The sequence below is a fragment of the Phaenicophaeus curvirostris genome, chromosome 5, assembly GCF_032191515.1.
Source record: "Phaenicophaeus curvirostris isolate KB17595 chromosome 5, BPBGC_Pcur_1.0, whole genome shotgun sequence".
NCBI lineage: Eukaryota > Metazoa > Chordata > Aves > Cuculiformes > Cuculidae > Phaenicophaeus > Phaenicophaeus curvirostris.
The window spans coordinates 50,349,806-50,364,266 of record NC_091396.1 but is presented as its reverse complement, the minus strand read 5'-3'; the positions used below and the strand labels follow the sequence as shown (position 1 = coordinate 50,364,266).

The 14,461-nt window shown below is 37.9% G+C and overlaps 1 protein-coding gene across 7 annotated transcripts in view; it reads left to right on the top strand.

The window, feature by feature from the left end:
* EML5 (EMAP like 5) overlaps positions 1 to 14,461 on the top strand; it is a 113,959-nt gene that overhangs the window by 57,784 nt on the left and 41,714 nt on the right. For all 7 annotated transcript variants that reach the window (XM_069858650.1, XM_069858649.1, XM_069858648.1 and 4 more), the window contains 8 exons: positions 1,366 to 1,552; positions 1,944 to 2,049; positions 3,116 to 3,209; positions 5,257 to 5,357; positions 9,879 to 10,081; positions 11,169 to 11,280; positions 12,280 to 12,407; positions 14,087 to 14,228. In XM_069858650.1, coding sequence (XP_069714751.1) covers positions 1,366 to 1,552; positions 1,944 to 2,049; positions 3,116 to 3,209; positions 5,257 to 5,357; positions 9,879 to 10,081; positions 11,169 to 11,280; positions 12,280 to 12,407; positions 14,087 to 14,228 — 1,073 coding nt within the window. The remainder of the gene's footprint in view (positions 1 to 1,365; positions 1,553 to 1,943; positions 2,050 to 3,115; positions 3,210 to 5,256; positions 5,358 to 9,878; positions 10,082 to 11,168; positions 11,281 to 12,279; positions 12,408 to 14,086; positions 14,229 to 14,461) is intronic.

Genomic DNA, 14,461 nt, shown 5'->3' with positions numbered 1-14,461 from the left:
GGAGGAAAGGACCTGGACATCTGCTGGTCTGTTTAAAAACTCTGTGAGAGGATTTTAGCAATTTTTCTCTAATCTTATGTAAGTTGACATAAATACCATTGTGTGTAGTGAGCCAACAGAAATGTAGTGTGTTCAAGCCTGCTCCAGGTGTGTGTTGTGGTGTTTTCCGGTAGCGCACAGGTCTAGTGCTTGTGGACATGGATCTGCGGCTGGAGTTCTCAGAATAGAATGCATTAAGGTAATGTTGGTTAACTGCCTTAAAGATTCATTACTTGACCAGTGCATGTGGTTGCACTGTGATTACAAGAAGAGCTATACATAATTTTATGAAAGAATCTTCTAAGTGGGTTGTATAATTACATTTAAATCTTGTGTCTCGTATGTAGCAATTGTTTTAATGCTATCCCATTCATTTTGTGTATGACACTGTTATATGTACAGATGCATCTTTGTCTTACATGATAATTTGAAGAGCTGTTCTGTTGCAAAAGATCCTGCATCTCTTTTCTTCTTAAAAATAATTTGTTCTCACTATACGTGCTTTTAATTAAGCAAAGAAAGTAATATTAGTATAGATGTTAGCGATTTCTGTTAGTTTGCAGTTGCTGATGGTGGAAGTTTAGTTATTTTGTTTGCCAAGAATGACTTGCTTATCATCTTCAGGGCTTTTATCCAATTAGTTGAATTAAAAGTTGGGTGCAAGAATACTGAGGTAGAGCATTTATATCCCCAAATAAAGTTAGTGCGTGGCCAATTCAAACACATTCAAGTGTCATTCCCTCCCCGTAAATTGAACTATATGTTTAGAAATGCAACAGGATTTTCCCTGCATCTTCATAAAATTATTAAAAAGATCTGTAAGAACAGAAGAAGGAAAAGGATGAGGTTAGCTGGGGAATTCCTAGCACAGAAACAGGATGTTTCAGGAGTTTATGGAGTGTTGTTTATGTGTTGTCCACATCCTTGTGGAAACTTTTGCTCTCTGGTTTTTGAGCAGTAAGAGATAGAAAATGTCCAAAGTGTTAGTTTTGGCTATTTAATTTAATTACATACAGGCCTGAATTCTCAATGTGGCCTGGAAAAATTACTGGCTGTTAACTTCCTGCTCTAAACCAATTGTGGAGAGTAACTATTAAACAGCAACCACTTTCAAACTAATGCTAGTAATCCTGATGTCTGAATAGTAAAAGAAATGGATAAAATGGCGTTCCTTTGGGAAAATGTGTTCCTAGTCTTAAAATACAAGAACGGTAATTCGTGAGTAATCTGAGTTTTTACATGTGCAAAATGCATCCTGCATAATTTTATCTCGGGAGTTTTGGTATATATGGTTATGACCTCGATGAACAAACTTCTTTTCTTTAGTTACAGAGGTTACGACTGTCGAAGCAATTTATTTTACACTCAGACCGGTGAAATTGTATACCATGTTGCAGCAGTGGGAGTGGTATACAATCGACAGCAGAACACACAGCGCTTTTATCTAGGTCATGATGATGACATTCTTTGCCTTGCTATTCATCCCTTAAAGGACTATGTGGCAACAGGCCAGGTAGGATGCATGTTTATCTTCAATAAGAATCTGAAGTTGTTCCTGAATTTAGAAAAGCCTGTTTTAGTCTATATTTATTCAGGTGAAGGGCTGCATTTCTGTTGCAGATGGAATCATGTTAAAAAACTGCAACATAACTGTGCGTTTTCAGTTTTTCATATTAATTTTGATAAGAGTCCTTAGTTGGTAGAACATCTAGGAATAGATTAATTCTTTTTATTCAGCATTGTGTTGCTTCTTCTTGATAACAAGTGGAGGAAATGTTCAATTAAAATATTGTTTTGTAGTATCTTAGTTGTGAAGTTATGTATTTTATTATATTAATTTATTACATTACATGTCATGAAGTTAGCGGTTAGTTATAATTGGTTATAAATATGTGTGCTTCCAGGTTGGTCGAGATTCCTCAATACACATTTGGGATACAGAAACAATAAAACCACTCTCAGTATTAAAGGGCTATCATCAGTATGGTGTTTGTGCTGTTGATTTTTCAGGTAATAAGTATTTATTATTTATTTATATACAATTTTCCTTTTCTGTATGAAAATACAAGCTAATCAGTTCTAATGAACAATCGGGAACTCGTTTACACTGAAGGTTTTCTATTAAAAACTTTCTCCAGTGGTCAACGTCAAATAAGAGAGGCTGTCTTAAAACGATAATCCATTAAAAAGAGCTCCTGTAGAGCCTTGCACATCAGGAAAAGCAGGAACAGGTTCTGCACAGTTTAACAGCTAATCTTATCACTTTGGAATTTCTTTTGGTTGTATGAGGCAGGCACACAGATCTTGAGTGTTGTTCCTTCATTACAACTCTGTAAGCAAATTCTTGAGCAAATGGATCAGGTCTGCACTTTGTTTGGGATTTTTTTGCTTTTTTTTTCCATTAAATCATGTACTAAATAGGATCTCTAACCTCACGGTGGTCACAGATATGAGTAATTTGGGGTCTTTGGTGCTTCTTACGTTTCTTTGGTTCTCATTTTTCAAGATGTGAATCTCATTTCCTAATCCTGAGATGGAATGATAGTAATTTCAAAGATGGATATATGTCAGAAAGTCATTGATTGCTAGTGAGCACAATTAACTTCTTTCTTGGAGGTTAATGTGGGATAGGCATCAGAGCTTCTCAAAGACTTCGTGCTGTCACTAGGTTTAAGGTTATTTCATAAACTTCATGGTATTGCTTCAATGCTTTCCTGTGTAGAAATGAACATGGATTTTCAGAGTAAACAGAAAATTGTCACAGTCAGCCTTTGATGAAGGTTTTTGGACAGTTACATTGGCAAGTAGCTGAACAAGTGATCTGATACAAACACAGAGGATCTAAGTGCAATGTTTAGGCAGGGTAACTTGAAGTCCTAAACTCCATCCAACTGAGCACTCAAGTTTAAAAGCAAACAGACAGATATGCCTCTAAGCCCACGTCATACAATTATTGAACTGTTTGTACATTCTTCTTATAACATTTGTGAAGTTATAATATTTTTTAATATGATTTCTTATTCTTGCAACATAATGTTGTTTATCTGTTCTCTTAATCATAAATTTATTTTTCTAGCGGATGGGAAACGATTGGCTTCTGTTGGAATAGACGACAATCACACTATTGTACTCTGGGATTGGAAGAAAGGGGAAAAGCTTTCAGCAGTGAGGTAGGAATTTAACTTTGTTTTAAAATTCGTACTTAGATTTACTTTCAAATAACAAGAAACAAATTATGTTCATTAAAGAGTAATGGTTCTTTGAAAAAAATAGCAGTTTCTATTAGTTAAGTGGTACAGGTGATAACATTTAGCACAGTGATAACATTATCAATAACATTTAACACATTTAGCATTAGTGATAACATTTAACACATTTAAGAGTTCCTTTGAAAGAAAAAGCTGAGGCTCTGGAGTCCACAAAAATTATTACAGCTCAACTGATGGAGAAAGAAGACATAGAAGACAAAGTTTATTTGTGTTTATTTGATGTGTTTCAAAATAATTTCTTTAAAACTTACTCCATGCACTTCTGTTCGCCCTCTCAGAGATGGTGATATATGCTTTGCCTTCTCAGTATTACTTTTAAGATCTTTTCCATCAGAGGTCACCTCTTTCTTGGGATGATAGTTTGTAGTTGTTTTGCTCAGTTCTCTTTTCTTCACCTTCTTTCCTTTTCCTCTGAGTCCTGAGCAGCCTGACCTAACTTCAAAGTTAGCTCTGCTTTGAACAGGAAGTTAGACTAAATAACCTCCAAAGGTTAAATATTTTGGAAATTTCTTTGACTCTGCACAGATTATTTAATTTAGAGTTTTAATCTACAAGATAGAATATTATTTCTAATGTTGAGTAATTTCTTTGAAACCTTTGACTTTCTTGTTTCTAAGGTTCTGTAGCTTTACACTGAGTAGTAATGTGAGTGGGCTATTCCCCACTCTGTCTGGATTCATCATGTGTACTCTAAATGCTGTTTTAAGTAGGCTTGAAAAGGATTTGTTATTCTCTGCAGATACAGTTTTAAAAAGTATTACATTCCTTTTTATTCATTAAATTCCATTCTATCAATTTGTTGCTTTTCAATGACACTCTCATTTTCTTTTTAAACATACTTTGAGTTTCTTATCCACTGAGGAGTGAAAATGCTGAATAGATGATGTAGATAAAGAGCAGCACACCCTTCCCAGTTATTTGTCAGAAGCCTGTGAGCTTGATTTCTCTGAAGATGCTGCTTTGGGCCTTTCATTTGTCTACGTATCATGTGATTCCAATCCCCTTAGCTTCCCCCCGAGCTCTCTGAACCCACGTATCTTAATTACTTTTTTTAAAATCAAATTTAAACCAGTTTATAGTGGATTTAGTTTCTGGAATGTTTTTCCTCCTACCTCGTTAGAGGAATTTAATAGAATTTCTGAAAGCAGCATCTATACTTTTGAGGATTACAGTGTGAGTTTGGAAAGAAACTGATTCACCCTTTTTGCTACTAGTTCATTCAGTGACAGAAAACAGCAGAAGGTAAAATATTATTGCCGCTCATGAACAAAGAGCAAAAATCAGGGATTAGAGGCTTTTCTGCATTTTAAAGAAAAAAAAACCTACTAGAAAGCATTTCTTCCCTTCCATAGGTAGCAAAACCAGATGAAAGCTGTTTTTCAAATTAGAGGACTGAAGCAAGGCATTGATTTTATAAAAGGATAGTAGAAAATCTAAAACACACAACAGGTTTTAATGTTTTTTGAAATAACTGAAATTTTCAATTTAAAATGGATGTAGCAGCATAGGTCTTATTCCAACAAGAAAAATAGAAAAATTAATTAAAAGGTGGATGAGAATAGCAATTTATTATCAAAACGAGAGACTGCTAAATAAGATTTAAACTTTGCACCTTTATGTTTCATTATGAGCTGTCAGAGGTCTGAACGTCATATACCTAAACTTTTAGTACATGCTTTTGCAGAGAAAATGCCATCTAGTGAGTTTTTGAAGTAACATAACTACTCACCTGCTTTGGAAGCTGAAGGGTAATGAAAATAGAACAGGACTTGCTATATTAGTACTTTGGCTTTCTTCCTTCTGATAATAAACTATTGTTAATGAATTGTAACTAAGTTGTTAGCAAGATACAGAAGGTATAGATTAGCAAAAAGAACCCAGAATGAAAACCTGTTTAAAAATATGAATAGTTACATTTTTATTTTAAATATTTTGCTTTGCATTTCAGGGGAAGCAAGGATAAGATTTTTGTTGTTAAGATTAATCCTTTTATGCCTGATAAATTGATTACTGTTGGAATTAAACACATGAAATTCTGGCGTAGAGCAGGTAAGGAAACTTTTCCGAATTACAGCATTTTCTGTTACTTAAAGGATAAATATTGCATCTCTTATAGAATGTTTCATGCATTAAAGGTGAATGTTTTCTTTGCACATCTCTAATTTAGCTTTGCCTTAGTAGACATAACAATAATTGACATGGTAGAAGTGGGAATTCTTGTAAGAATTACCCATGAAGCTAGAGCTACACAGTAGAAAGTACCCTCAATTTTCTACTGTCTGTTTTTATACCTAATAATAATATAGCACATCTGAAAGTGTTACAGAGCTGCAGTAAAATCATAGAATAAATTTTGGGAGAAGGACCTTTGGAATATATATGCTATAATGAGGCATAAATATAAAAAAATTGAAGGTTATAAAAACCCACATACAATAATTCAGAGAGGGTATCGCTAGGGGATTATGTGCCAGTTGAGACCTGTTTATTCACATTTGTCTGTTGAACTTGACAACTGAAAACCAACATAAAGTGGCTTGCTTTATCTGCTTGAAAAATTTTGAAGAGTGAAAAATCCATTCCTTGATATTAGTGTGAACTTAATTGTTTCAAACCTTAAACCATGTGTGCTACCGAAGACTAGCTTATCTGCTAAGAATGTTGTAATTATACATGCAGAATCAACTCACAGGAGTCCCTGATAAAAATTAATTGTGGAGAAAAAAGTCTGTGACCAAAAAAAAAAAAAATACTGGTTATCTCAGTTCTGGCTCCAACAGAAATTAATCAAGATTGCCTGAGAGCAAACTATTAAAGTCAATATAAATTCTTGATTTTTAACAATTGTGTTTGTTATCTGTAGAAAGAACAAAGTGTGTCAGGATGTTTACTGAATGAATTACTATAAATTCTTTACAAAAATCTTAACTGTGATAGAAGCGTGGAGATGGTGATTTTGAACGAAGAAATGAAATTGTTTAAAATACCTCTTTTCTCTCTGACATTGAATCATAAAATCATAGAATAGTTAGGGTTGGAAGGGACCTTAAAGATCACCTAGTTCCAACACCCTGCCATGGGCAGGGACATCCCACTAGATCAGGCTGCCCAAGGCCCCATCTAACTTGGCCTTGAACACCTCCAGGGATGGGGCAGCCACAGCTTCCCTGGGCAACCTGTTCCAGTGTCTCACCAGTCGCATGGTGAAGAAATTCTTCCTAATGTCTAGTCTGAATCTTCCCCTTTTCCAGTTTATACCTATTCTCCCTCATCCTATCACCACAACCCTTTATGAGTAATCCCTCTCCAGCTTTCTTGTAGGCCCCTTTCAGGTACTGGAAAGTCACTATGAGATCTCCTTGAAGCCTTCTCTTCTCCAGGCTGAACAACCCCAACTCTCTCAGCCTGTCCTCATATGGAAGGTGCTCCAGCCCTCAGATCACATTTGTAGCCCTTCTCTGGACCTGTTCCAACAACTCTATATCCTTCTTATGTTGAGGATTCCAGAACAGGACACAGTACTCCAGATGAGGTTTCACAAGAGAAGAATAGAGGGGCAGAATCCCCTCCCTCGCCCTGCTGGCCACACTTCTTTTGATGCAGCCCAGGATATGGTTGGCCTTCTGAGCTGCGAGCACACATTGCTGGCTCATGTTGAGCTTCTCATCAGCCAGCACCTCCAAGTCCTTCTCTACAGGGCAGCTCTCAATCACGTCATCCCCCATCATGTACTGAAAACGGGGATTCCCCCAACCACGGTGTAGAACCTTGCACTTGGCCTTGTTGAACCTCAAGAGGTTCTCACAGACCCACTTCTCCAGCCTGTCCGTGTTCCTCTGTATGACATCCCGTCCTTCCGGTGTGGCAACTACACCGGTCAGCTTGGTGTCATTTGCAGACTTGCTGAGGGTGCACTCAATCTCGCCGTCAGTATCATTGATGAAGATATTAAACAGCACTGGTGCCAGTATGGACCCCCGAGGGACACCACTAGTCTCAGATCTCCATCTGGACTTTGAGCCATTGACCACTACTCTCTGAATATGACCCTGCAACCAGTTTCTTACCCACCGTATCGTCCACTCATCAAATCTATCTCTCTCCAATTTAGAGAGGAGGATGTTGTGGGGGACCATGTCAAAGGCTTTACAGAAGTCTAGGTAGATCACATCCGTCCACTGCTGCAGTTACCCCATTGTAGAAAGCAACTAAGTTGGTCATACAGTATTTACCGCTGGTGAAGCCGTGCTGGCTGCCAGTAATCACCTCCATGTCCTCCCTGTGCTTTAGCATAGCTTCTAGGAGGATCTGTTCCATGATCTTCCCAGGCACAGAGGTGAGGCTGACAGGTTGGTAGTTCTCAGGGTTGTCTTTTCTGCCCGTTTTAAAAATGGGCACATTACCCTTCTTCCAGTCACATGGGACTTCTCCTGATTGCCATGACTTTTCAAATATGGAGAGTGGCTTGGCAACCACATCTGCTAATTCCTTCAGGACTCTGGGATGCATCTAATCAGGTCCAATAGACATAAATGTTCAGGTTCCTCAGGTGGTCACAAACTTGATCCTCCTCTTCAGTGGGAGGGGTTTTATCCCTCTGGTCACCATCTTGCTGTCCCATGACACAGGAGGGGTGAGGAGAGCAGTTATTCGTGAAGACTGAGGCAAAAAAGTTGTTTAAGTACCTCAACTGTCTCCTCGTCTGTTGATATGAGGTCACCATTCCCAACCATCAGTGGGGGTACATTCTCTTTGACCTTCCTCTTTTAATTGACGTACCTGTAGAAGCCCTTCGTGTTAGTTTTTACTTCCCTTGCCAAGTTCAGGTCCAACTGTGTCTTGGCCTTCCCAACTTCCTCCCTACACAACAGGGCAGTGTCCCTATACACGTGGCAGGTTCCCTGCCTCCGCTTGTACTGCCTGTGCAGTTCCCTCTTCTTTATTTTAACCAGCAGGTCTCGACTCAGCCATGCCGGTCTCTTCCCTTCCCTGCCTGATTTTCTGCATATGGGGACTGTGTGCTCTTGTGTTTTAGGGAAAGCATCCTTAAATATTTTCCAGCTCTGTTCTGCTCTATTGTCTTGGAGGACTATGTCCCAGGGGATCCTACCGAGTAATTGCTTGAAGAGCTGGAAGTCTGCTTTCCTCAAACTTAGTGTCCTGACTGTACTCCTCACCTGTCCTGTATTCCTCTGGACCTTGAACTCCACCAGTGCATGATCACTGCAGCCCAGGCTGCCTCTTATCCTACTATCACTGATGAGTTTGCTTGTATTGGTGACCATGAAGTCCAGTATTGCACCTCCTCGGGTGGGGGTCTCTATTAGCTGGACTAAGATCCTCAATGCACTCCAGGAGTCTCCTGGATTGCCTACAGCTTGCTGTGCTACTTTTCCAGCATATGTTGGGGTGGTTGAAGTCTCCGAATAGATGGAGAGCTTGCGAGTGTGAAGTCTCCTGTAGCTGGAGGAAGACAACTTCATCAGTTGGTTCTCCTTGATCGGGTGGCCTGTATTATACACTAACCACAGGGATCCCGTTGGTTCCTCTGTCTTTAATTCAGACCCACAAGTTCTCAGCCTGTTCATGGCTACTCTTCAACGACAGCTCTTCACATTCTATCCCTTTCCTGAGACAGAGAGCAACACCTCCTCCCCTCCTACCCAGTCTGTCCCTTCTGAACAACCTGTAGCCATTTAATCAATTGTCTTTAATGCCTATCTGTGTGAAACGGCAGTGGCACCATCGCCAAGTACTCACCGTGAAACCCACTTAGCAATGTTAATGTGAGAAGCAGAGTATTAGTGCACATTATCAAATGCTAGGTCTCTGAAATCTGCACTAGAGCAGGCTCACTTGATGTGAGAAGTGATGTCAAGGTATGCTTTCGACTAAATTTTCATCAGTACCAAGTGATGGCAGAGAGGTGCAGAGACCTTCCCTCTAAGTAGGAGAACAGTATGAAATGGCAGATCCTGAGGGGTTTCTGTGTTGCACCACATGAAGTTTCTCTGAGGACTGTGAAAGTACATATCTGGCTTTCTAGCCAGAAGTTACTTTGTGTTATGCCTGTCAAATGATTTTGGATATGGTATTTTAAAGACTTTTTAAATTTATATAGCTATAACGTTTCTGTTACCTCAAGGCCAATATAGGAAGCGTTTAAAATAAAATCAGAAGTCTTCCCATTGAAAACACATTATGAAAAAGATGGAATGTCCAGATTTAAACAGGTTTTTTTTCAAATTAATTTCATTAGGAACTTATATGGGTTGTTTAGTAGATTTTAAGTTTTTTGTTTAGATGGAAGTTTACAGATGCACTTTATCTTTGTATGTCTGTGTGGATATATGCTCATATTCAAATAATGATTCAAGTAGTAAGTTTTTTTCTTGAAAGATTCCAAATAGTACAAAAATTTCATTTTGTGAGAACTCTTCTCAGGCTCAATTTTTTTTTGGAGCATAAGTGAACTGGAAAAAAAGTACTTGTTGCTCTGGATAAAATTGTTTAGGTTTTGGAAAATAAGTCTAAGCAAACATTTGATGACTTGTTCTTGATTTGAACCAGGTGGAGGACTAATTGGGAGAAAGGGCTGCATAGGTGCATTGGGAAGAACTGACACAATGATGTGTGCAGTATATGGCTGGACTGAAGAGATGGCGTTTTCTGGAACTTCCACGGGGGATGTGTGTATTTGGAGAGATGTGTTTCTCATAAAAACTGTCAAAGCACATGATGGTCCTGTGTTCAGCATGCACGCATTGGAAAAAGTAAATAAAACTACTCAATGTTTTTTGATGTTTGGACAAAGTAGTCTGTGAAGTTAGGCCTTTCCCAAACTCTGAAATCCAGGGCTTTATAACCATTGAAGAAACACATTGTGAGGTCCAGATTCAAAATAGCGTTGTATGCATATCTCTAATTCTTACGTAGTATGTTGTTTCTCAGACCTGTGTAGTCCATTGACATCATAGTAATTTTCATGAGCTCTTACTAAGGCAATAATACTAACTTATGGTAAGTAAGAGTACTTTCTGATTTAAGCATCCATAAGTTTAATGGAATATGTGAGTAGTGAGAGAGGAAGATCATACTTTACTACTTTGTGCTGTAATTACCAACTATTGGTAGAAGCATTCAGTTTGTAGTTATTAAGTGCTCGATCCTGATTCTCAACTTCTTTTGACTGAGGAAAACCTCTAAGCATATGCTTAAATGTAAATGGATGTTCCAGTTAGGTTACTTGTGTTCCTGAAGTTATATGTGTGTGTCTTTTGCTAGGTTAGACCAAGTTACTCCACCTTTCATTATAATAGGTTTTTGCAAAGCATCTTTTTGGATTTCGTATTGCAGGAATTAAATTCTTCAAAAGGAAGTACTAATGGCCTCAGTTTTAAGTATACCTCTTGCTTCATTAAGTAGCTGTTAATGCTTTTTGAAGACAGAGTGGTGCACACGTGCTTGTATTTGGACAATTTTAACACTGATCAAATTTTTGCAAGTGGTACAGTATTTAGTTTGGAGTGTTGTGGAATTCCAAAGGGCTATTGGTGCTAAATATGAAGAAAAAAAATTCAATATGTCAGTTAAATTATTTTTCTAGTATAGTTGAAGCTTACTGGTTAGAACTTCAACCTGTGTACATTGACTGTACAGAATTGTGCAGCCTTTGTCAGGAGTATTCAATCATTTTGTTGCTTCTGATCTCTTCATCTCTAACATGTAGTTCTGTGTATTACAGTGTTGTATATTGTCCATTTTCAATATTGGCAGAAATTACTGAAAAGTTAAGGAAAGAGAAAAACTGATTATAACTTGTGATATATTTCCCCACCTTCCACCTCCCTGTCCATCCAGGGATTTGTCACTGGAGGAAAGGATGGGGTAGTAGCTCTCTGGGACGATACCTTTGAACGTTGTCTCAAAACCTATGCCATCAAAAGGGCTGCTTTGGCCCCTGGGTCCAAAGGTAACACAAACTTTATCCTCTTCTTTTTTTTTTATTCTATTTCAGATACTTTCTTTTGAAAACTTTTTCTGTGGAATTGTTTTTCCCAGTAGGGGGAAATCCACATTTGACATAGCAAATACTAAAAATCACGCTTTTAAAGTTTTATTGATTATAAATAACTCATATTTCTGTTGGGAGGGGACTGTTATGTCATAGTATTTGTTTGCACATTTGTTGGTTGCAGATCATAATATTTACCTTATTATCTGCCTGAAGTCATTAATTTAACCTGTAGTCTCTCACCACGCAGGTGACTTTTTTTATTTTTAAATTTTTGGGGGTAAAGTGGCAACCAAAATATCTGTTGTATGTCTAATCATGAAGTATTTTGTCTGATCTTACTTGCTTTGAAGGAGGAATGGAATTCAGAATTGTAGTTAGTATTGTAAGATATTAGTGCATTTAATGACTTACTTTTCTGTCAATGTATATATTTAAGAACTTTTTCATTCCTGTTATTTCTATTTCTTCTGTTTATTTTTGATTTGGTGCTGATTTACAATTTTCCCTGTTTGGCATTCCAGATAGCCTTTTCTTCCCCTTCAGCTCCCCCTAAAATTACATTTATATGGTTTTATTTTCAAAAATCAGGAATGTAAACACACTAACACTTTCTACTACAGAGTATCTCAGTATCATATCTGTTTAATTAAAAGCCAGATTTGAAGGTGCCATAAAAGGTGGCAGTATAGTTGATAATTCACATGTACATTTTTTCACTAAGATTGCCAGTGACCCAGGCTGATTAAACTTCAGAGATACTCAACTGAGAAGAATGATTAGTGTTGACTGGATAATTGCTAAATTCTCCCAAAATAATCAAAACATATAAGTTCTTCCTTATAAGAATATGTTTTATTTCTTTACTACTGCATATCTTTTTCTACCATGAGAATGTAATTTGCATGTGTGGGCACACTTGAGAATCTTCTGTCTTCTAACATTTTAATGTTCTAGGTCTCCTCTTAGAAGATAATCCTTCTATACGTGCCATATCTTTAGGACATGGTCATATTTTAGTGGGCACAAAGAATGGTGAAATATTGGAGGTGGATAAAAGTGGACCAATAACTCTGCTGGTTCAGGTACATATTAAATATCAGTCGAATATTCCATACCACACACACAGATTTATTTTTCAAGTAAAGACTTCAGTGAAATAACAAGCATTTTAGTTACTAGTGAAGTTAGTGAGTTATTACTATCACTTCAAAGATTTTTAATGCTAGGCTAGACCATTATGACTCTTGTGAGCAAAACAGGTTCACAGAATTTCATGTAATAATTTGTTCAACAAGTTCATCCTTTCAAGAAGACCAACATAATTTTTTTGTTTAAAAAAACCCAAAAAGTGTGTGAGACAGTGGGTCCTCCACCAAGTTCTTTATTAACCTTTTTCTGATTATTCTAATTATTTTTAAATGTTGCCTCCTTGAGGTTTACTTTTAGACTTTCCTTGTAATTATGTAAAAAGAAATTCAGTTTTCTTTCCCATACTGAACAGACTGCGTTTCTATATGCTACAGGCCAATGCCATATGTAAAGAATTAGATTTCTTAAATAATGTATTGGAACCTAAGGTGAAGAAAAAAGTCTACGTCATAGAATCTTAGAGTAGTTTGGGTTGGAAGGGACCCTTAAACATCATCTAGTCCAACCCCCTGCAGTGAAAAGGGATAAGTAGATGAGGTTGCTCAGAGTCCTGTCCAATGTGGCCTTGAATGTTTCCTGGAATGGGGCTTCTACTATGTTTCTGGGCAACTTCGTCCAATGTTTCACCACTCACATTGTAAAAAATTTCTTTCTTATATCTAGTCTAAATCTGACCTCTTTTAGTAAAAAACCTTTACCCCTTGTCCTGTCGCAACAGGCCCTGCTAACAAGTCTGTCCCCATCATTTTTGTAGACCCCCATTAAGTGTTGAAAGGTGAGATAAAAGATTTCATTGGAGCCTTTTCTTCTCCATGCAGAACAACCCCAGCTCTTTCAGCCTTTCTTCATAGGAGAAGTGTTCCATCCCTCTGATCTATTTTGTGGCCCTCCTCTGGACCTGCTCCAACAGGTCCATGTCCTTCCTGTGCTGTGAGATCCAGAGCTGGACACAGTGCTCCAGGTGGGGTCTCACAAGAGCAGAGTAAAGGGGCAGAATCACCTCTCTTGACTTACTGGCCACACTTCTTTTGGTGCCCAGGATACAGTTGGCTTTCTGGACTGCGAGTGCACATTGCCAGCTCATGTTCAGCTTTTCATCCACCAGCACCCCCAAGTGCTTGCCGCAGGGCTGCTCTCAATCCCTTCATCCCCCAGCCTGTATTGATACTGGAGGTTGCCCTGGCCCAGATGCAGGACCTTGCTCTCGGACTTGTTGAACTTCATGAAGTTCACATGGACCCACTTCTTCAGCTTGTCCAGGTCCCTCTAGATGGCATCCTATCCCTCAGGGATGTCAGCTCCACCACTCAGCTTCGTGTCATCCAGAAACTTGCTGAGAGTGCACTCAATCCCACTGTTTGTGTCGTTGACATTAGATGTGTGTGAGGATTATTACTCGGGGAAAAAAAATTTCTCTAGTACTAACCTAGGAGCCGGGGGAGGTTTTTTCAGGTGTTCTATGTTTCTCTTCAAATATTTCTATGTTATCCTGTAAAGACAGTGCATGTTTTCTCTGTTTTTGTTTTGTTGGGTTTTTTTTAACTTCCTTAAATGTATTATTTTATATTTCAGTTTCAAATACAAAGTCATATAATTCATTGTGTTTTTTCAGGGTCACATGGAGGGGGAAGTTTGGGGTCTAGCTACTCATCCTCATTTACCTATTTGTGCCACTGTAAGTGATGACAAAACCTTAAGAATATGGGATTTGTCTCCTAGCCATTGTATGTTAGCTGTTCGCAAATTGAAGAAGGGTAAGATGCTTAGTATAAAAAAATATTTAACTGAATTCAGATGACATTTTCTAGCATTGTGAATCTTTCAAAAGCAAGACTGAATTAATTCCTTTCTTTGCTCAAATTATTTTATTCATATGTTCATTAATTATGTGGCCCTGAGCCTTTGCTAATGAATCTGTACAAAAGATTTCTATGTAAACCATTCTGAAGATTATTTACAATTGTAATGTCTATATGTCAGTGAATTA